Source organism: Ostrinia furnacalis, unplaced genomic scaffold (genome assembly GCF_004193835.3).
Source record: "Ostrinia furnacalis isolate ACB-3 unplaced genomic scaffold, ASM419383v2 OfSCF2414, whole genome shotgun sequence".
Lineage (NCBI taxonomy): Eukaryota > Metazoa > Arthropoda > Insecta > Lepidoptera > Crambidae > Ostrinia > Ostrinia furnacalis.
The window spans coordinates 258,306-283,134 of NW_021132653.1; the positions used below are offsets into that span (position 1 = coordinate 258,306).

Genomic DNA, 24,829 nt, shown 5'->3' on the forward strand with positions numbered 1-24,829 from the left:
TATTTTATTTTATTTATTTATTAGGTATACAGGGTGTTAGGTAAATGAGTATATGAGCCGACACTAGCCCATGTTAACATGGGCATATAAATGGTATGGTGAAGTCAGAAAATTGATATCTTCATTTTAATTATTTTTATTTTCATACAAATCGGATTTTATAAAATTTATTTTGTATGAAAATTAAAAAAAAAAATGATGGTATCAAATTTCTGACTTCACCATACCATTTATATGCCCATGCTAACATGAACTAGTGTCGGCTCATATACCCATTTACCTAACACCCTGTATACTATAGTTGACAATCGAATTTTGTTAGTAGATACTTTAGAGATAACAAGTAAGTACCTACTAATGGATACTAAATATTGTTAAAGAAACTCAGAAAAATGAAGAAGATCTTTAAGTATGTCTTTCATTCACTTTAATAAACTTATAGAATTCATTATACAAATTACTTGACACTGGCCATATAATATGCAAACCACATGGATATTGGATTAAAAATAAACTAACAATAAAAACAAAACACACCTGAAGTTATACTAGCAATGTACATGATTGTAGGCGGCTATATTGTGCTTCAAGGGTTCCAAATGACCCGGTTAGCGATGACGTCTACGCCGACCTCCGGCGACGAAGGTTGACACACTGCTCCCGACACCCGCTTAATGACATCTCTATTATAAAATACTCACCCGTATTTTCACACGGCGATATTCTCTACACCCATCCCACTTTTTTAGAACCTTTCCTGATGCGAAAATATAAAAACGCCAAAAGAATGGCCCAATTTGTAATCCAGCCTCTTTTGTTTTTGGCAATCATTTACTTCCTTGTCCTTTTTGTGTGTATCCCGTCCTTTTATATTTTCCTTAGATGAAACTGTTTATTACATACCTATTGTTTATACATTATGGGGGTTTACCTGACCCATTTTTGCTAACTTATAGAAGTGGTCTCAAAAGACCGCGCTTACAAAATTTATCTCTGTTTTACTGGTGCCCAAAATGCGTCAAGACATTCCTGTAGGAAAAATGTTATGAAACTAAAGGAGGTATTTACTGTTATTCATGTCATATTACTATAAAAATGATGTCGAGAAAAGTTACATACTTTGATCTTTATAAGCTCCTAATGGGATGAAACACTGGCTACAAAGGTTAGTTACTTCTTACTTCGTATTATTAGATTACAGCATTACCCGTGCTCGCTATGCCATACATTATTTCATCAGGGAAGCCCTCATTATGAATTAGATAAAACTGAGATATGAGAACGCGGCGCATATACGAACGTGACGCTTCACATGTTAGCGAGGACTATATTAGATACATTTGTTTACTAAAAAGTACAATGTCCATGACACTTGTCGGCTCTTTAATAAGGTGTTTGTTACATCAAGAGTCCTAATCAAAACAAAAACATTAAAACAATGCAGCCCTTATGACTCATGCCAAACATTGTCGACAAAGGATAGCGACGCAAACTTCTTGCTTACTCATCTAAAACCTAAACTTTGGTAGTCTTTTGTTTGCCTCTATTGACGTTGCTCACTACTGTAAACATAATTAGGTTTAGGAATCCTAATGACGATAGAGTTTGTATAACTACTGAAATATTACATTAGGTATAAGCGGAACTACGACACATCTAAACAGCGCATATTTTTTAGATCACGACGTCAGACTAATTCTAAGTACGTAATACCTAAATACCTAGTCGCAGTAAAGTATGGACTAACAGGGAACCATTATTTCAAATTCAAATTCAAATTCAAATTCAAAATACGTTTATTGTGAATTTATTTAAGTTATTGCGCCGCGGTTCGTGACTGTGACGTCGAATGTTAACGGTGATTGACAAAGTTAATTTTCATAAAAGTTTTAATGGTTTTGACTTAATTTGCCTTATTGTTTATTCATTACCTAGATTTACGCTCAACCCATTCACTATTAATATTGAAGTAAGCAATACTTCAATAATCTATTCTTGGTGCTCTATGAATTNAAAATTTTTCCGGTGATAAAAAAATAGTGGTATATAATAAACTACCAGACGATTTTAAAGAACTAAAATTCTCAAAATTTAGAAATGTTATTAAAGAATGGTTAACTAAAAAATGTTTTTATAGTGTACAAGAATACCTAGATTATAAATAAATATGTTTAGATATAAAAATTAAAAATGTTTATACGCCTGAAAGGGTAGGATCAAGTGATACTCTGTAATTAATTTAAGATCTTTCTGTAACCTTGTTTCTATACACAATAAAGAACTTACTTACTTACTTACTTACTATGACTTCATACCTGAGTTCAATCCACAAACTACATCGGTCTCTGTAGAACATTGGATTCGAAATTTAGAAAGCACCGCTAAGATGCATGGTTGGGATGAGCGTACCTTAATTTGTAATTGTACTGCAAAGTTGAGTGGTTATGCTAAGGGATGGTATGAGCAACAAGCATCATATGAGATTAGTTGGATTGAGTGGAAGGAAAAATTAATACAAGCTTTTCCTTTCACTGAAAATAAATTATCACAAATCAGGGACTTAGTGAATCGAGTCCGGTTGCCTAATGAAGAGCCTATAGAATTTTATTACAATAAATTGGGAATAAGTATGTCATGTCAATTAAGTAATGAAGTGATCACGGAAGCCATCATTGGCACTCTTGGCAACAAATTATTAGAAGTTGGTGCGAAGTCAGCTGGGTGCCGAGACACTGCCTCTCTTCTCCAATATTTGGCCAGTATCAATAATTTAGATGCTAGTGTAGAACAAGACCAACCTGTGACAGTATTGAGAAGTGTCAGTTCTAACAAAAATATAAAATGTTTTGTTTGTGGCAAATTAGGTCACAAGGCAAGTAGATGTCGTAAGAGCAAGGAACACAGATATACACAAAAAAATAATGAGACTAAGAAATGTTCATTTTGTAACAAATTAGGCCATGTCGAGTCAACCTGCTATAAAAAGAACTATATGAATAAACACTGTTCATTCTGTAACATTGATGGGCACTCGTTAGAAGAATGCAGAAAGAAGTCAAAGACTGGTCCTCAAAATAGATTAGTACGGAAGATACAAACAGTGTGCTGTGACTCTTCTGATAAAAAATACTACAAAGAAGTACTGTAAGAGGGCGCCACGTTGGGACGCCCAATTTATAGGAGGGGGGAACCTAACCTACAGAGAGAAATGACCAAAACCAATTTTATATGGCTTTATCTCGTGTTTATTGCCAATCAACCTATGACTAAATTACAAGATCAAAGCAGACAACCTCTCAAGTTACGGAATAGTTAGTGGGTAGAAACAAAATTATCACAGTAAAGTTAGGATCGGCATGTACATATTATGAACAATACTTAATAATAAGCAATACTAATTGCATTGATTAATGAATCTTATGGCAAAGCGTCATTTTAACATTTGAAGCAAAATGAGGATCGGTATATGCATTTGAGCCGGATCCAATGGTAAACTATACAATTGTATTTACTTGATAAACTTTATTACAAAAGCGTGAGTAATTCAATTTATTTATTTATTTATTTTATAGAAACCAATGAAAAGTTTCCCTTTTTATAAAAGTACATTGTTGTTGGGAAAAAATATGAATAAAAGATGTTAAAAAATAATAATAATTAAAAATAACAAAAACTCACAAAGAAGCAATTCATTGCGTCAATAATAGTCAATGGTTAAAATTATTGGTTAATAGTCAATTAGAACACAAAACAAGGATCGGTTTATGCATATGATCTAAACTTAAATACAAATACAANTATGAATTACTAAATGTGTTTTCTAATTGAGAAATAAAATAAAATAGCCTTAACCTTGGCCTTGTCTTTGTCAAAAGCTATGAAAGATGTCACACTGTCCGTCCAAAGAGACAGCATCGCATATTGTGGCGGTGACTGCAAGGCTGACAAAGAATATTTTTACCCACAGCCAGCTTATTTTAACATATTACAGTAAAATAGATGTTTGTCTAAGGTTATTAAGTTCCAAAAATAGTTTCTACTCCTGAGTTTTATTTTAAGCTTTTCAGAGTTTCAGGCAAAGTTAAAGGTAAAGGATGCATATTGATATTTTATTTAAACTTTGCTTTATGAAAACGAATTCTTAGTTTTACTATGAGTTGGAGCTATTTTATACAAATACAAATACAAATCTATTTATTCAAAAGTAAGTACATGCATATAAAAAACAAGCAACAAATGTTTAAGTACAGACATTAATGTATCTTACAAAATATTATGATTCTAAAAACATTGAGCTTTGCTTCCTAAGTTAGGGCAGAGCCCTGTATTTTAGGATAAGCAAGCGCTCTTCCCATAGCGAAAATTCGCAAAAAGATACATTTTATAGCTAACTAGGTAAATGTATTTTTTGACACTGGTAGGTATCTCGAAACAAAACGTGTTATAACAAGTTTAACAAAATTAAAATCTATTCACATTACAATGCATTATAAAGCATATTTCCCTTGAGTGTAATGATAAAGGGCATTTGTAATCAGGACTATAAATTACAGAAGTAGAAGAAAATAGTAATGATTTGACTTAAAGTTAATAAGAAGTATTGACTATTCAATCACAGTCAATAACTCTTCAGTCTCATCGTATGTTTTCTGTTGTAGCCACGCCTTAAGAGCTGTGCTACATTCATACCTACTCAATGGATAAATTTTAAGATGTCTATTTATTTTATTATACAAAAATGGTCCAATGGAAGAAAAAAATTTTTTACTAAATTTTGTTTTTGAAATTACTCTAGATTCGATAACAATGTCTTTACGACGCTTGGTTTTTATCCTCTCTGGCTCAAAATTCAATAACTGATGTTGTCTTTTAATAGTACAAAGAATAAACAGCTGACGAACTGTAAGTACTTGACAATCTTTATATAAAAATGTCGTGGAATAGGAAAAAGGTCTAAAAGTGCAAACTTTTAACACAGCTCTNTCAGCTCTCAGCACTTGCCATTGCCATATGTTTGTCTCGAAGCGCTGGTAGGGCCCAAAAGATAAGGAGACATGTAAAGTGCCCCATAAGGGCTACCTTTTCTTTTTTTATTATTTTCTATTGACGTTCATAAGTGCCACTTGTGGTCTAAACTGAATAAATATTTTTGATTTTGATTTTTGATTTTTTTTTAAGTTATTTCCGGAAAATCGGCAGCACTAGTAGTAATACAATTTCACATAGGTAGGTACGATTTTCATCCGTGCACGAATTTAATACGTGCGCGTCAAAAATATGTCTCCTCAAGTTTTGATTATGTTTTCATCAAAATGAAAAGGTCAGCGTGAAATATTGCATTGTCAGGCCCGCCGCTAGCTGTTTCGTCGCCCGCGTGCAAAACCGATTATGCCGCCCTACGACTACCTACTTAATGAGTTTTGTCCAAAAAAAAGGCTAATTTAATTGATGTTTTCTCATTTTTCATGCTATGACATATTTTCTTAAACTTAATAGTCCAATCAATTGGTATTTTTTTCCTGCAAAAGGTGGAAAGTAAAATGTTTTAATTTGTATTAAGTATATTTTTATGTATGGGCTAGTTATGAATAAAGTATGTTTTCGAACTCGAGAGGTCAGAGCGTTAGTCACCATCTTGAGTTAAAGGGCCGAACATTAATTATTTTTTACATTTAACGCTTTGTGGGAGTCGCATCGCATCGTGTCAGCCGCCGTACTGCGAGAGAGGCCGCGAAGAGGCCGCTTATATTTATAACCTCCGGCCGAGAGGTCCGAGAGGCTGTCTCGCTCGCACACCCACCGCGGGAGCTCCGTCACAAGCTCCGTGGATATAACCAGGGCCGGATTAACCATCTCGGGGCCCCTAGGCACAGCTCGTTTCGGGCCCCCCCTTTTTTGTCGCGGAGGAAATGCTTTGCGCACTTTCACCACTGCCGGGGGACAGGGTGGTGTGTGGGACTCCCGGCGCCCTAAAAAGTGAAAAGGACGGGGTATACCCACTAAAACCTCCGCGGCGTTCCGTCGTAGCCCGAGTGGGGGTGTCGTGAGTATCCGGCCGTAGCCTTATAGACTTCCGCGACACCACGCTGCAGCGACAGCTCGCCTACACGGCGGACCCTACACACCCCCCTTGTGGGGGTCCGACGGGAATGTCCGAAACGCCAAGCCGTTCCCGTCAGACGAAGGTGACAAGGGTACTCCCGTACCCCCGGCCTGCTGGCCGCCACCTGGGGGCAGAGTAGAACGGTTGTACGACCGCCTTCTCCCGCCCCCTTCTCCGCCTGCGGAGCGATGAGGCGAGAGGATCCTTCTGAAGGATGACCTCTTCGCAAAAGGAGGCTACCGCCTTCCAGCATCCTTCGTTTCCCAGCATGGCGTTGACCAGGCTCGGAAGCGAAAGATCCCGGCCCACGACCGCAGTGAGGACACGGCGCTGCTCCTCCCAGCCGGGCAGCCTGTGCAGCCCGCGAGGGTGCAGCATTTGTGGCACACGGGGATTCCTCTCACCCGGTTTTATGCAGGTACGAACTGAAGCAGCCATGCCCGGTCAGCACCTGCGCCAGACGGAACGTGAGGAACCCGTGCGGTCGTTCCAACCATTTGTCCAGAACAGGACCAATGGCGTCCAGAGTGCGGCGGCCAAAATGCGCGCGAGTCATGTCTTCATAACGGCGCCGCACCGCTCCGGGGCCGGGCGCCTTCCACGCGCCTTCTGGTCTGCCATCCAGTGATAGATGACAGACAAGACCCCAGTTTCTAGCTCCCAAGGAGGAGTACCAGCGAGAACGCACGCCGCAGCGTGCCCTACCGTGCGGTAGGTCCTTGCGACCCTCTGCGCTATGGCCCGCTGGGGTCTGCGCAGAAGGGCAGCATTCTCTCTCTTATTGAGTGCTCTCTCGCCATACAGCGCCATGCCCCTCAGAACGCCGGCATAAAGTCGACGACACCTCGTTTGTGGCCCTCCCAAATTCGGGAGAAGCCAACTCAGTGCGCCGGCTGCCTTGAGAAAGCGTGGCGCTAGCCCGTTGAAGTGCGGGCTAAAATGCCACCTCCCGTCAAGCGTGAGGCCCAGATATTTCATATGGCCTTTGACGTCAATCCTAACGTCCTCAACGCGTCGGGAGGGGCGCGCTGGCGAGGCCCCGGAAAGAAGAGGGCCTCAATTTTCTCTAGCGCGACTTTCAGGCCGAGGCATCGTATTCTGCGAGCGACTAATGTGCCGCCCGCCGACGCCAGCCGTGCCGCGGCCCCAAATGTCTTCCCCGGGTAGTGACCAGAGTGTCATCCGCATAGCATATGACACTCATGCCCGCGAGTAGGATGCCCCGCAGGAGCCAGTTGAAGCCTAGGTTCCACAAGAGTGGACCGAGCACCGAACCCTGCGGAATCCCGCGGGCTACGCCGCGCCGTTTGAGCTGGCCGTCTCTGTTAACATACAGGACTTCGCGGTCCCGTGAGTAATCGGCCAGCAGCGCTCAAAGGTACTGAGGCACTCTGTGATGTTGAAGTGCCTAGAGTATTATAATAGTGGAATGAATCAGGTTCCACAATATCGAAATATGACGATTGAATGTGTAAACCAAAATAAGGCGAAGTTTTGAGGTGGTTTGAGTTTTGTTGCATAAAAATAATTTTTTTTTAATTTTTTAATCGGGAGTGCTGGGCCCCTGGTCATAGTGGGCCCCTGGCCATAGTGGGCCCCTAGGCACTGGCCTAAAGTGCCTTATGGATAATACGGCACTGGATATAACCTACGCTCGACTCGAGAGGACAGATATTGCTGTCCCGCTTCCTCTATAGGAGCGCGCGGGTACGCGCTGAAAGTTTCAATGTTTTCATGTCGTGTGCGACAGCCAATGTTTCTGTCTCTTTTCTGTATTACTATAAATATAGCGCATTTTGTAAATAAATGATCATCTACCTGCTCCTCGACACACAGTTAGGCTCCATAGCTTCAATAGTTGACTATATGAGAAAAATGTCTTTGAGAAGTATAAAGACGATAAAATTTCAATTCTTTAAGTATTTTTATTTATTCTGTACGTCGCGTTATACAAGGTAGAAAATTTTCATTTGCACAAAAATCATCGTAGTAGCCTCCCCATCCCTCTTGGGTAGAGGGACGGTGCACACGAGTGTGCGATAGCAGGGAGGGTTAGTGGTGGACGTTTCGTGTGCTACTCCCGCTCTAACCGCACTGGAGCAATGAAGGGTGCGGGAGCAACCCGCTCNGGGACAGTGCTCCTATTCCAGTTGGTCAATTAGTCATGGTTGAGAGGAAAATTTTACGACCTGGACTGTCCAGTGGAAAATTAGTTCCCAGGTATGCGGGACCGTATAAAGTGACTGCCGTGTTGCCGAACGATCGCTTTGAGGTGACGTCGTCCACGAAGGGAAAGCGAGCTTACAAAAATATTGTTGCACGTGACAAGATTAAAGTGTGGTGTCACAGATATAAAAGTTCCTCATCTGGCGAAGATTGATTACACAATTAATTTTAGATTATCTGTTTTTCTACGCTTGCCTACGGGGCCTCTACAGCGTATACACTGTGCTCAAATACTAATAATACAATGCAAATAAAACATACCTTAACGACCTGGTTTTTCTTGTGTTGGAAAATAACTGAAAAAGAAGTGAAAAAAGTCATGTTTTTTTCTAATTAAATCCATTCTTACTCCCTTAAAATGTATGAAACTTGTATCTGTTTTCTACTTCTGCTAATAGATAATTTTATTGGCTATCGCATGATATAAAATTTTTGCTTATTAGTGTTAAGCTACCCACGCTTTCACTTGTGTTTGAAGGAAGAGGTGAAAACTAAAAATTAAAAACTTAAATCCTCGTAATTTTGCGAGAAATGGGTCAAGCCCCAAATTTGAAATATTTTCATCGATAAAATTGTCCATAGAATACGCCCTTAAAGTTTGATCACTACAAGCCCGGACACACTGTATAACAGATTCGTCTGAACTCCGAAGATCTGTTTTCGATACCGCACTATAAAATATAGGTAGTAGTTTAAAAACTATTAAAGCTACCAGCGCGNATTACTGTATAATTTTACTGTTTCCAAGTAATTTAAATAAAGCCTTTTATAATTCGGTTCTTAATATAAAATAAAGATTACGTAAATCATATGTTTTGAAAAATAATTAGTAACGCACGTGCCTTCTGTGTGTGTGTAATATTATGTGGGTCATGGCTGCGTTTCGACTCGCCACCTTACGCGTACCACCATGTCTGCGCGGTATCTTATCATAATGACACTCTTACACTATCTTATTAACAAACATAGATTTATCGATACTTTTTCAGATTAACTTTTATGATCGATATTTTTTGACAACCGTCCTTGCTTGACAACATATTAGATGAATATGTCCTTAATTAATGGTTTGCACTTCTCTTTTGTAAAACTCATTGCCAATAAAATCCATTGCTACCGTTTCAGGCAGTTTCCTTTTAATATTGAAAAAGTATTACATTATGTTCAGTTCCGACAGTCATGAAATAAATTCGTGAAGCAAACGAAGTAAACGAAATGTGTTCACAGTAACCGAATCAGACGCAGATAATAACATAATCTAGCGATTATTGCGAGAGGAAAAATTCCGTAGGGGAACGGAAAATTTCATTTTTGTTATTACCACGGTAATCTGGCAACGAGGGCTATAACCATTCGAGATTAACGCGTAAGAAAACTGTTAAATATCAAATACAAATGACGTTCATGAGAATGTCATTGAAATAGTTTGTTGTAAAATTCAGAGAGGAAGTGCTAAAACTTTTATCATCAAACTCAATGCTATTGCGATTGTAAACAAACTGTAATCAATTGCTGGGTAAGGAAGTGAATATTATTATAACAACTCGTATGACTGGTTAAGTAATACGTACGAAAGGTACAAAGCTCTCATACGCACGATCATGTTTAGTAATGTAGGGACAACCTGCGCAGTATGAATAAGCTTCGGTAGGCGTGTGCGCTACGTCACACCCGTCTGGTATTTTGCGGTTAGGCACTTGATTTTATAACGTCATAAAATTTATCACCCGCGATAATACGTCACGCAAAATAAATACTATGCTTTGTTATTTGCAAATTAGTAATAGTTTCCGCACGTGTCAAGGTTCATTGAAAAGTATTTGTACACAATGACAAGTGAATACATTTACTCGTATACACCTTTCCGTTTGGAAAATATGTGGTAATTTATAATTTAAAATACATAAGAAAGCAAACATTCACAATGAGGATAAAGTTAAGTACTTGGCCAGGAAGCAAATATTTGTATATACTTTAAATATTAATGAAAATCAATTTTTAGCGCAACTTATAAACAAAATCAAACGATTCTGTTGCTTGAAAAGACGCTGAAAAATGGTTACATGAGTCAGAAATTCGTTTCGCAAAACCTCGACTATCTAAAAGTGTGACACTTTCCCTTGACTTGCACACTCACACACTAATATTAATTTCACGATTTTCACTTTCCTTATGCACTTGGAAACTTTCCAATTTAACGCCTCTAACCTGAATACTCTGAAGTTTCCGAGAAAATCTCAATCTCATTGTTTTTTTCTTAAAAGTGGTCCACTAAGTCTTAACGCCGTCCTTTCAGAAACACAATAGTTATTATTAAGGATAGTTTTATTCCTAGAATTTTCTATTCATAACTCTTACAATTTGCCGCTACTGTATGGTAAATCATAAAAAATATATATTTAAAACTGCCAAACTACATGCACAACGCAATGCTTGAAGGATACTCATAAATGTGTAGAATCAGTAAATTCAACACATCTAAAGGTGTACCTGAAAATGTTGGTCAAGGCATTTACCTACGCAAATGTCTGGGGAAAAGAGTAACCTGTCAATGGGGACTGTTACAAAACACATGTTTGAATATTCAACTCGACAAAGTGTTTTGTAAAAATGAATATGACAAACATGTTGAACAAAAAACATTACCTACATAGGTAAAACAAAATCTGATGCGGCAAAGAAATTTCCTTTGTAATCTTTATAAAAAAATCAATAAAATACACATGAAAAATGACAGATATTGACATTATATTCAAATTCTAATTTGATTTTGAACTGATTCAGCATTACAATACTAATTATAGTTCCAGCAATTGAAAGTAACTGGCACTACAAAAAGTGCCAGATATCCGTACTGGAATCGCAAATAGATTTCACAAAAAACTGGTCAAGTTTATATTTAAATCGATTTGTGGAACGAAGAGATAAATTATAGACTTTTGATTGAAGTTAAAATAACATGACACCAGGAAATGTTTATAGTTTTAATAACTTTTATTTTCATGTAGATAGTGTCAATTTAACTGTATTTTTATGTATGTAATGGCCTCTAGCATAATCGTAAGACTATTTATTTAGCGGTAACTGAGGTCAGATTTTATGTCTCAATAAACGATTGAAGAGCATTTAAGATTAGTCTCGGAATAGTCGTAATGAATCGATAAAGTGCTGGCTTAATAGTTTACTTCCGATCCTGAAAGCGGACGATCAGGGATAACTCGATAAATAAGTGGGTCAAGAACGTTTTGCTCCGAACAACAACCGAGACTAATACCTTGACGAGAGACAGAATTAATAGGTTCCTAGCAACTGTCCATTACGAACAATGTGCTAATTCAATTTCCATAGCCGTTATTTTATCATGTCAAAAGCGTTTGTTGACTTTTATCTAACTTTATCATTTATTTCGTATGCTATGTATGATGACGTCATGAAATGGACGATTACAGGACAATGATTAATGATTCGGGGTAAATAAATAAGTAAATAAGCCGTATAATAAATGTGTAGGTATTTGCAGCAAATGCTAGTCAGCGCCGGACATACAAATCAAATTAGGGCAGTCGCATTATGACGTTTCATCGGAAACGACGTCACCAGAAACAACCGGTAATCGGTCCGCCGATTCGGCGAGATCTCCTTTCGCCTCGACGGGGAGGAAACTTGCCTGTGATGAATCTAGATTTACAGTAACACATAATACTTGGAAAGAGATATTTCTGTACGTAACTGTGACGATATCAACGTAGCACAAGGCAACGAAGCACACGCGACCGCGACGCTTCGCGGCTTCAGTTTAGCGATAGCGCTCGTGGGCAATAGACGCTTGGCTTTGTAACTGAATGAGGATAGCCGTTCGGAGTTAGTTTATTAGTTTGCGCGTTCGGTTTTCGAAGTTGAAGTTTTGTTTTTTTTTTTTATTTGAAAGATAGTGTTGGGAAATGCGCGTGTGCGCCGAGAGACAGAGCGTTCGTTTGGCATCGGCCCGCTGGCTGCGCCGCCGTGCTGCTAGGATGGCTCACTCAATAGGGATGTTGCACTTCCAGTTCAAGCGGATGCTGAACAAGGAGCTGAGCCACTTCTCGGAGTCGAGCAAGTCGGGCAACCAGATCTCCGAGTACATCTGCTCTACATTCTTGGGTAAGTCGTCTTTATTTTATTTTAAATTTTAAATCTTTGTTCTATCGTCGAGATTTAAGAATACTTAGGGTGGATTCGACCAAACAAGAGTAAATATTAATTTCAGAATAAATCGTCAGTTTTGACATATTTCCCATACTGAAACTGTCAATGTGCCTGTTATACCAGGAATTTACTAAAACTGTAATAAACTGTTATACCAAGAGTTATTCTCGTATAAAAGTTTGGTCGAATCGGGCCTTAATGTGATAAAAAATCGAACGATTGGATTAGGATTTATTTTTAGCTTTAAATAAAACATTTCAGTGATAAGATACTCATTGCTTCATTTTATATTTTAAGCACCTACATCTTGACTTTAGTCAAATCAACACTAGCGCTCTAATTAGTAGACAATTTGCGTTCTTTAACAATGTTCAGTCCGAATAGACAAGAAACAAATAGAGTTGTTATTGCCAAAGGAGCATGAACCAACAAATACCTATAACTCTATTAAATTATTAATAGGAGTTGTAGAATTTGTAAACAAACCATATCCCGTATAATTTATTACACACTCACTATAGATTATACAGTGTGTCCGGGCTTGTAGTGATCAAACTTTAAGGGCGTAATCTATGGACAATTTTATCGATGAAAATACTTCAAATTTGGGGCCTGACCCATTTCTCGAAAAATTACATCGANCCAGCGCGCGTCCAAAAAAAATCAATATTTGCTTATTAATCTTCATTGAAAGTCTGAAATAAAAATTAGTACCTATCTTAGTAAAACATGACAACTTCTTATCTATGATACTTATAGCTATAAAAATTTGAATTGATTAGGTACCAAGCAGATAACTAAAAATACTAGATACTTACATATAATTTCCGTAAACTTTCCTACTCGTATCTTGTTCAGAGAACTGTCCAAATCACTCATCGATGTCAAATGTACTTTTGTTACTTTTGCTTATATATTTCATGTGAAAAGATCTTGAAATATAACATACAGGTATATATTGTATTCCTATATATTGTATAGGCTCTATATTGTATTCCTTGAATAATAAAAAAAGATATTAGCCGCTGGCATACAAAGAAAATCGATTTTAAATTAGTTACGTAGGTACGCGAATGTAAAGAGAATTAAAATATAATTACAAAACACATAAAAGGCGTTTCGGAAGGGTGTGATGGCCTGAAATAGGGTTTTTTTTTTCATTAAATATGTACAAAGAGTGGCGCTTCGCCGCCCGCGTGACGTACTAGGCGCCGCCCGCCCTACCGAATTTGTCTACGTGACTCGCGTTAACAAACACAGCTTTAACAATATGGAATTACATTGGAAGCTTCCACAGTGGCTTTTCATCAAAAACTTTTAAATTATCTTTCGCACGCTTGCAAATTTGTCTATGATTATATCGTTAAAATTACAATCTTTTAATAATGATCTAAAAGTATGTTCTTTGACTGCAGTCGCCCAGCATTTCAGATGCATAAACCCCGATACTATATAAAAATAAAGTAGATACCATACTCTTTAATTGAACTCAATTTTTTAAAGCAACCCAGTAACACCAGCTCGTTAAAGATTAAATTCACGTTCGTTAAAACCCGTCACCATCTGTCACAGCTCGTTAAAGTTCCTCGAGTCCAACAACATGCAAATTAATGGTCACACAAATCTTCCCGACCGAACCGGATACAATCGGTTCGCTCTGGAATGAATTGCTACGGTTTTTAAGTGACCGACGAAGCGAAGGCATAACAACCACGCGGCCTCATGGTGATCGTTCAGGGGCAAATAATTAAAACAATTGAAGATCAATAAAAAAAACCATTCGTTAAGATACGACATACTGCATACGACATATCGCCTTTTACAATACCATTTTAATCCAAGTCATGTGGGTTTTTATATGACTTAATGATGTGTGTTAATGATAAAGGTAATCACTTTCTAATATTTTGATAAGATGACAAACTTGACGATTTACAACCCTGAATGACGCAAAATAATGTCTCGTAAGCGAATTAGGTCTTGCACACATAAACCCAGATTTGAATCATTAAAAATGTGACCCCTTTCTACATTGACATAAATACGCCTTTAATAGCTCGTACATTATTTCACTGTGGGTACATTAAAATAACTATCATCATGAGCACGCGACAACGCTACCTATGTAGGTTAACCTTTACTTTTCAGTATCTGAACCGTATCAAATGTTTTTATTTACGGTAATTACAACAATGCCATCGGGTATTGAGTATCACTAATTACTGTGATTGCAAAATCTGATTAGTGGTTAAACTGCAATTACACGAGACGTCTGATTTAATAAATTACTTTAAAGATAAATGAATTGAGGCACGTGAGTTACGTCGATAGATACCTACTGTCATTCATTTAATATAAAAAACTAGCTGACCCGGCGAACTTTGTTCCGCCTTAATGGCAATACATAAGCAGACTTTTTTTTTAATTTCGAACGGGTTAAAAAGTATCCTATGTCCTTCTCCTGACTCTAAACTACCTCCCTGACAATTTTCAGCTAAATCGGTTCAGCCGTTCTTGAGTTATAAGTGGAGTAACTAACACGACTTTCTTTTATATATATAGATATCAGACAACAATTCAATGTTTACAAACTTGGCAAACATTATAAAGATTCTTTAATGTATAGTAATGATTTAAGTATGTTATCACATTATCATTATTTATTTACTTAAACTAATGCCTCTAAGACTAAACTAACATTTGGTTCTACATACCGGAATATAACCTTATCTAAACTCATTTCAGTAAAGCTGAGAAAGAGAGTTATGTAAACTCTCTCCATCTGAAGTTCATGGGTTCGAAATCCAGATGAGACACACAAATTACAAAACCACTTTCATTTAGTATTACCAAGTTTAGTTAGGACATTAGATAATCGAGAGAGACTCGAAGTCTGCGAAAACGTAAAGTATGAAAAGTTGTCTTAAAATCGTGTTTAAACCTATCTTGTTAACTTGAGCCTACAAACCTCGAGTTCAACCCTATCTTAATAGAAGATTAATAAAGCCAAACATTTTTTTCGAGTATAAAAGACAATAATATGTAAATAAATAGTATTTATCTGCGGCAAGATAACGCGGCACTTTGACCTCTCCGCGCAAGCGTGGCCGGCACATCGATAAGAAGACGCCATATTACGTTTATTTTGCGCGAAATATTGTTATTTAGATAGATAGAAAGGATTTATTTGTCTCAAGATAGGTTACAATCAAGTTATTACAGTGTACAAAAGTAGTATGAGACAAAATGATTTACCTATAACTCGGAGACCACAGAAGACCCAAAATCCCTGTTAATATTAACATTATTTTGCACTTAAAATTACAATATTATTTTGTATTTATTCACATAATCATTGTAATTTCAAAGACACTTAAATTGCAATGCAACTTTTACCGTAAAATTTTCCTTAACCTTTAACCGACGACGTGATTTTTTTGTCACGCCGTCTGCGACGTGCGGTCTGTGGGACCGCTATACTGTTTACTCAAAAAGTAATATTTTTTTGTATAAAAGTATATTGGTTTTATATTTTTTGTGAACATTATAGTATTACAAATAAACATACGTATAATTTGCGAGGAATCAATGTATAGCCTGACCAGGAACATAAAAACCCTGGCATAGAGGCGCCTCAATTGCATTTGATAGTGCAACACTGAGTACAGTCGTACCTGTGTTAAATTAATAGGCTAACTTTATGTATCAGGATTCAGGATTACGGGCTAATTTGATATTTTCATAAATTAACGAAAAAATATTATTATAGGTAACCTGATTTAAATAAATTAAATGAAACCATCAATCGAGCTAGTAGATTTATTTTATTATTCATCAATAATCAAATTCAGAACTTGAATATTCAACTGCAATGTCTGCTCATGAACGCTTCAAACTCGGTACTTCTTTCCCAATCCCATAAAATTCAACACTTAGAAAGTGACAAAATTTTTAAAATAGGTAGTTGAAACAAACCACAGCTAATTTTCATAGTGGACTGTACTATACGATAAACATGTCAGTCAATTTGACAACCTTTGTCGGAAACATTATTCAATGAAAATATTGTCCGAACCCTTAGTATTTCTCTTCGACAAATACTTTAACACATTGTGAACCACTTTTCTTTCACGACTATAAAAATATTTTAGCAATTTAATTCATAAAACCAATTGCGCACATTTAAAATAAAGTTTGTTTACACTTTGACAGCAATAGACTGACATGCAAGGTGACAAAAATGTACGTCTTTTTTGCAGCTGGTGCAATGACATCAGGCTGATTTGGCATGTCAGAACCTAGAATACATGTCACTGTTTGCTTTACCACCCGTTTCGCGGTATTTTTTTACAGACTACCATCTTTTACATAATATTTTATTCAAATATCAATATATCATTAGGAAATGTCTTTTCCTAGGTTGTGGTGGCCCAAGATCCATCATTTTTACGAAAAATTAGTCATCTAAAACAAAAACGCCAGTTTCAGTATGGTACAAAAATGTCACGTAGTCTGCGACGTGCGGTCCCACAGACCGCTGTTGAACTTTAAATCGAATTATCTTATTAAAACTGCCCTCGTCGATGTAACCACTACCTGTAATGGCGTTTGGGCAACTAAACTCGAAGGTACTGAGACGCTCGGGACACGGGAGTAAGTAGAACATTGCAATCCAGAAATTTCAAAAACCGGAGCGGTCTGTGAGACCGCACCTCGTCGGTTAAAGGTTAATACCCTCGTGATGCATTGATAACTCACTAAATAAATACAGGCTTTGTATATTTTACGACGCAAATAACGTAGTAACTAACAAACATGACAAGACGCGCAAGAACAAAGAGTTTTCAAAATGATTTCATTTGAAAAGCCACTAAGGACACTTTTCCTGGAAAACAGGATAACTTCGCTCACATTTTCTGAGAATAATACTAGGGAAAATTCAGTGACCGGAAAATAGGATGAACTTTGGTATTTGCCAATCAACCCTATGAGTCGTCCATCATAACAATTTGACAGTTAGGTACACAAAGATGTCTCATGACTATAGTGGAGACAAATAGGTATCATTATTCAATTGTTATCAAAACAAAAATATCGCATACCTACAGTAAAGTGCTCTCAGAATATTTTAATGCAGAAGTAAAACAAAAAACTGGTTCATTCTGAATCATTCCTGACACATTTTAAGCCGTCTTGAACACAACAGATTAATGTCAGTTCACTTTGTTTTCAACAGTTATCTAATCTCCACGTATCAGATCGCACAAGAGGAGTTAGCAGAATTAGTTCAAGGTTTCCAGAGGAATCTGTCCTATATACGCCAACCGCCAACCATAGCCTCGTAACTCCTCACGTAATTAATTTGTTTGCGCACTATGACGGCCGCAGGGCCGACACACAGAGCCAATAATTCGAATGCCAATTAATATACATAATATATTATGCAAGCATAACCCCATTAGTTATCTATCGTATCTATATTTTAGATAATACCGGCAAATACGCAATACTTTCTTTCATAAAAAGCCACAAATGGTTATTTGTATTCGATGATGGTTCCAGAACAAATAGTTAGTTTTTTGCATTGTATTAAACGTACACAAAGAACAAGTAACATGTCTGTCAAAGTTATTATTAGTATTGTATATTTTCATTTTATACAAAAAATCAGAAACTCCTACTTATCTTTGCTCAAATATTTTTCGTTTGCACGTTCGCAAATACTAATTGTAGTTTTAACCACTAACGAATGTTTAAGTATTGTGTAATTTCTATTTCTGCGGACACATAATATCGAGGGTGAACTAAGTGGGCCAATGTAAACAATTTAAGTACATAATTTTCGAAATGATGCCAAACTACCATAGATCATTTGTTTTGGAATCTCAGCCAGTAATAAAATATTTTTGAGTATAATCTAAATCTCGTCCACAAATAACATTTTACTACGCGAATTTATTTGTAAGTTAGCAGATATACCTATGTAATATGTAGGTATACCACAGTTGGGCAATTTTTAAATGCCCATTAATTATTAAATGTTATCTCTGGCCCAGATCACCCCATGATTGAGGTCAAACCTCAGCCCTACAATGGGATATTATAAATTCACCCATTTTTCTTATCTTCGCAATATATTGGCTCATTTTGTACCTATCTTATCAGACGGTTATTAATTTTCCGGCAGAAAAAGATGTTTTAATGTCTTTGAGATTTCAGACTCCTTTTTATAAAAAATCCTAAAGCCTTTACAAAATTAATACAAAATTGCTCATTCATATTATTTCAGTACATGTAGAGCAGGGCTTGGCTAGTTGAAATCAACATTATAGTGTGCGATCATGTGTACATAATTGAATATCACTTAATCGCCTCATTACGTGAGATACTGGGTACTGATTATAATCTGAGCAAAGGTAATTAGTAATTATAATGATGATTCACATAATTTTCTCTTTCACAACATAACAGACGCACGAACGTCATGAGTTGTAATTACATTTTGAGATAATGCAAGTATGTGTAAGTTTATTTATTTCCATTTATAGGCTGGCATCGATATATCCTAAAGCGTTATTAGAACAAAAAGAGTCTCCATACATTGAACTACTACCAATTCATACGCTGAACTAAGTTTCTTTGACACACATACACATTGACATAGTTTTGTGGAAGTGATAAATATACCGGCACATTATCATGTTACCATAAACAGGGTGTTAGGTAAATGGGTATATGAGCCGACACTAGCCCATGTTGACATGGTCATATTAATGGTATGGTGAAGTCAGAAAATTGATATCTTCATTTTAATTATTTTATTTTTCATACAAATAGGATTTTATAAAATTTGTTTTGTATGAAAATTAAGAAAATTAAAATGATGATATCAAATTTCTGACTTCATCATACCATTTATATGCCCATGTTAACATGGGCTAGTATCGGCTCATATACCCATTTACCTAACACCCTGTATAAATGCCTATTTATAAATTATTTGCGCAGCTTGATAGATCTATCATAAACTCGTAATATTTATTTAGGTCAACCAACGTAATAATCTGTTGTAATTATATTATTGATAATTCTTATATTAGTAGGTAATCCATTATTTAAGTCGCATTTCAAGTATTAGATTATTATTTTCTAATCTTTACTCTTTATCTTTACAGACAAACAACAAGAACTCGATTTGCCATCATTGCAAGTGGAAGAGGGCTCAGAACGTGCCAAGAAAAAGGAAAAACCTCGCCATGTTGGACCAGGAACCACCATGTCACAAGTAAGTGTCTTAGTGAACGTTAATTGTGTTTTTTTAAATGTGACTGTAACTTTTCGGCAGTCTCTAAATGGGTTTTTATTTTATTTGCAGATTTCTGGTGTTAAGAGGACACTCACCCACACAAACAGCTTCACTGGTGAACGTGTCCCAAGATACGGAGTGGAGACACCTCATGAGGAGGAACTGGGACGTCATCTGCAAGATCTTGACCGCTGGGGCGTGGACATCTTCCGCATTGGTGACCTATCCTGCGGCAGACCTCTCACAGCAGTGGCTTATGCCGCCTTCACATCGAGGGAGCTGTTGACCACATTACAGATACCAGCCCGCACTTTCTTAGCATTTGCAGTCACACTCGAGGAGCACTATGTGCGTGACAATCCTTTCCACAACTCGCTCCACGCGGCTGATGTCACACAGTCTACAAATGTGCTCCTCAACACACCAGCTTTGGACGCCGTCTTCACACCTATCGAAGTCTGCGCTGCCCTTTTCGCAGCATGCGTCCATGACGTTGACCACCCTGGTCTCACAAACCAGTTCCTCGTCAATTCAAGCTCCGAACTCGCACTCATGTACAATGACGAATCCGTGCTAGAGAACCATCACCTTGCCGTGGCATTCAAACTTCTTCAGAATGACGGCTGCGACATTTTCGTAAACTTGCACAAGAAGCAGAGGCAGACTTTACGAAAAATGGTCATCGATATGGTGCTCTCGACTGACATGTCGAAACACATGAGTCTGCTTGCAGACTTAAAGACTATGGTGGAAACTAAAAAAGTGGCTGGCAGTGGTGTTTTACTACTAGACAATTACACAGACAGAATACAAGTCTTGGAGAATCTCGTACATTGTGCCGATTTGAGCAATCCTACTAAACCGTTGCCGTTGTATAAGCGATGGGTGGCGTTGCTTATGGAAGAATTCTTCCAGCAAGGAGATCGGGAGAGGGAGCAAGGCATGGACATAAGTCCTATGTGTGACAGGCACAATGCAACAATAGAGAAATCTCAAGTCGGTTTTATCGACTACATTGTCCACCCTCTGTGGGAGACGTGGGCGGATCTAGTCCACCCCGACGCTCAGGATATTTTGGACACGTTGGAAGAAAACCGGGACTACTACCAGAGCATGATTCCCCCGTCGCCGCCGCCGGCACCTGTCCAGTCCTCGCACTCAGCGCAAGACGACGATCGCCCAGAACAAATACGCTTCCAGGTAAGTTTGTAACTTAACTTGACTTAAAAAGACTGATACATTATGTTTCATTGCTATTCGAGAGATATAACAAGAATACCACTTGTTTATTTGAAATCAAAGTAATGTTTTGATTCTCATTCAAGTCCGGAAACTTATCACAGCCACCAAAGGTTACGAGTAACTTACCTCGATAACGACTAGTTTTATTCAGTTTTTCAAGCGTCTGTTTACATTTCGGTGCCCCTGATACGATATTGTTTTTGTGTTCGGTTACTAATGTTTTTTTTGCATTGTTCAGGTCACGCTGGAGGAGGGTGAGGGCTCGGAAGACTGCGAGGGCGAAGGTGATGGCGGGATGTGACGGAAACTACTGGGAATCTGTAAGAAACTCTCAGAGAAGATGCAGGTGTGGTGGAGGCTCTGGCAGTAGAGCGCCGGCCGCGGCCGCGGCGGACGGTGGTTGTTGGATAATAATAACACTTGTTGACGCTTAACCTCGAAATGAAACGATCTGCGGGTGTATCGTAACATTTCGATTATGATTATTTATATGTGATTATTATGCAATGTTGTTTAGAGTTACCTAACGACTAAAATATAATGTCCCTCCAATGACTGTAATTCGATTGTCTAGTGTTTTTACTATTGTTTCGTTTATCTAACCAAAGAAATGATTCGGTTTATGTTCACAGAAACGTTCGATATCCCTGTAAGTAGTTAGTGTTTGGTTAAAATTAAAAGTCGTGTAAGTAGATTTTAGTCGTCGACACCGAATGTACCGGGTCGACTAAATAAGGACATTGAAAACGCTTATTAATTGGTATGAAAGGGTAATTTATATTGTCATATCATCCACGTTTCTCATATTTAATACGGGTTTGCGATAATGATGTTATTCACCAAAATATATTAACATGATAGGTATCCTAAATATAAAACTATTTTAAGGTAAATTTTAAAAATTGCCTTTCGAAGTTGTTGTGTCTTTTTTCTGAATATATAATATTCGGCCAGCCTCTTCCGTGGAAAGACACGTCACCACGTTCATCCTGTTAGATAGCTTTACTTGGTTTGATAATCCTAATAGCACCTCATTTCTTATGGAGGATCGCTGGCGATCCCTTTACTTTTCTCTTTAGAATAGGTATTATTTTTGTAAATTACTTATTGTATCCTAGTTCTCTTGTATCCAAATATGAAAAAAAAAATTAGTCATGAATCTTAAAGAGTTTTTGTGCAACTAACGGCTTGAAGTGTTGTTAAAATGTTAAGTACTACTAACAAAGAGTGGTTTGCGACTAAGTTTTTTCTCGGACGAGTTCGTTTTAGTTTGGGCATTATCGTGAGTGCGTCGTCAGCACCGGGCCGGGTCTTGCAATAGTACATACTAAGTAGGTAGTTTCCGAAGCACTATATCTTCGCACAATATCCGTGGTATTATCTTATGTATTCAATGTTAGTTAGTGCTCATCTTGTACTAATACGTCATTTCTGAGGAATAACATTATATATTCTACACCGCAGATCTGATCTTCATTACGCAGTATTGCTTACCATTGTATAACTAGTAGTCCCAGGGTCTTCAGACCCGTCATATAAGTAGTGACATTGTAAACGGTGAAGTAATTACTTACCTGTATTATGTTTGCATTTCATTAAGTCCATCGTTTTAAGGAACGATTTTGTTACATAAGAGCTGGTCTCTAATCTTTCATGTACTCAAAAGATATTCGTTTTTACTTAATTAATGATTTGTTTTAATTCTTGACAAGCCATCGTTTTTGTTATACAATTGTATTGTCATTGTTTCACCTAGTATGAGTATTATTTCGTGAGTATTCTCTAAGTCAGTCATGGTAGCGTTGATCGGAGTCAAGAATGAAGGTCCAATGTACATTATTTTCGTAGGTAATTTAAGATTTATTCGGCGACAAAAATTGTGGATGTACGCAGTTTCGCCGTGATGTCTTCAAATTGTCTGATTTTGGAAAAGCATAGAATAGAAATTGGACAACAAAAAAAATAAAATAAAACGCTTATCTACTTGTGTGTTAAAATAGAGACATTACGCTTAGAATCATTTGTTTTCTAATGTATAATATGTATTTGTAACGAAATTGTGTTATAATATTCGTATTACAGTAGATCTGTGTATAACACGTACCCAATCTTCGTAATATTATGAGAGCAGACACATGTACCCAACTGTGCCGTGGCCTGCTCTGGCTTATGGTATACAAACTCTTCTTGGAACCTGACAGTCGTGTATCTAGATTTACAATTGTTATGCGTTATCAGCATCTCATTCAATAGTGTACAGACCTAATTAATTAATGGTATATTAATAAACATACAGAATACCGAGTGACATGTCAAGTATGTTAAGTAGAACATGGAGGGCAGTTCTCGCAGCATGAGAACCAAGATGGATTTTACTCTTAAGACTTGAGCATTGACATGTCATTACCAATAGTCGTATTTAGAATTACCTACTTATTGAAATTATCATGTTATTTTCGCCAAAGTGGTTTCAATGTTGTGTATATGTTTTGTCAGTATGGAGAACTATCGCTAAGATTGGATAATACCTAGTTAAATTAATACCGAGTTAAAAGTGTGCAATGCTGGACATTTGCATTACATATTATTTATGTTTAAAATAAAAAATAGCTTGTAATAGTTTAAATGAATATTTGAGTTGAATTAAAGAATATTAATGTATTTAGAATAAAAAGATATGGGAGAAAACTCTAAGGCTGTTTCATTATTTCCACTCCTTTATATTATTTTGGTACAGTCACCATCAAAAGGGAATAAAAAAATAACTGATCATTATGGACAACGCCTCCATGGTCCGGTAGTTAGATAGTTAGATCGACCATATCAAAGGTTCTAGGTTTGATTCTTAAGTGCGATTGTCTTTCAATCTTCGAATTGGTAGGTACCCCAAAATCCTGGAGGGTAGGNTTTGTATTGATGAGTACTTTAATTCTTTAAAGTAATCAGGGTCTAATGATGGAGCTGGAAGGTAATTCGCAATAAAACGACACAATCGCATCAAGTTTGGGTTTGGTTCAATTTTAATTTCTGTGATGGGTCTGGGTGGTAATATGTATAATAAGTTTGTATTTACAAAAAAATGTATTTAAGTATGTTTATATCCGTTTTCTAGTGAGCGGACACTGTGAATGTACGTCACCCGGGGTCACGTGACCGTCGGCGGGACTCAATATTTAAGCGAACTTTGAATGCCTATAAAATCATAACTACTGGGTATTTTTGAATGAAATAAAAACTAATGTATTCGTAAAGGTAAAAGCCTAATTGTAACATAGGTTTCAAGTGATTTTGCATACCTAGTAACATTCTCAATTCAGTGGCGGCGTAGCATAGGTTGGCACCCGGGGCGAAATTATTTGAACCTTGCATACAATTTTTTTTTCGTTTTATTATTACGTGTTAACGGATTAACGATTAACGAAGTTAATTTTTTTAGTAACGGTTTAACAATTAACGAAGTTAACTATTTGATTAACGGTGCCCAGCTATGCAGATGCCTATAATAACTCCCATAGATCTCACACCACGTTTGATAAAAGAAGTTATGAACACACATACATATAGCTTGCCCTACAGCGTTGCCAGTTTTTTTTTTCGCCAAGTCGGACTCTTCCGTCAGAAGCGGGACATAGTAAAAAAACGTAATACAATCAAAGGTTTTCAAATATTTATCTGTTTATTTGACTTAAAATTACGTTTACGTGACAATATATAGCAAAAGTAGCCATATAAAATGTATTTTAACAAAAAAATAACATTTTAAATCA

General features: G+C 37.1%; 1 protein-coding gene across 13 annotated transcripts in view; it reads left to right on the forward strand.

Moving 5' to 3' along the window:
- Nucleotides 1-23,751, forward strand: part of LOC114355477 (cAMP-specific 3',5'-cyclic phosphodiesterase) — a 217,717-nt gene extending 193,966 nt beyond the window's left edge. For all 13 annotated transcript variants that reach the window (XM_028308333.1, XM_028308335.1, XM_028308337.1 and 10 more), the window contains 4 exons: nt 12,376-12,469; nt 19,690-19,799; nt 19,890-21,020; nt 21,301-23,751. In XM_028308333.1, coding sequence (XP_028164134.1) covers nt 12,376-12,469; nt 19,690-19,799; nt 19,890-21,020; nt 21,301-21,363 — 1,398 coding nt within the window. In that variant the 3' untranslated portion in view covers nt 21,364-23,751. The remainder of the gene's footprint in view (nt 1-12,375; nt 12,470-19,689; nt 19,800-19,889; nt 21,021-21,300) is intronic.
- Nucleotides 23,752-24,829: the final 1,078 nt, after the last annotated feature.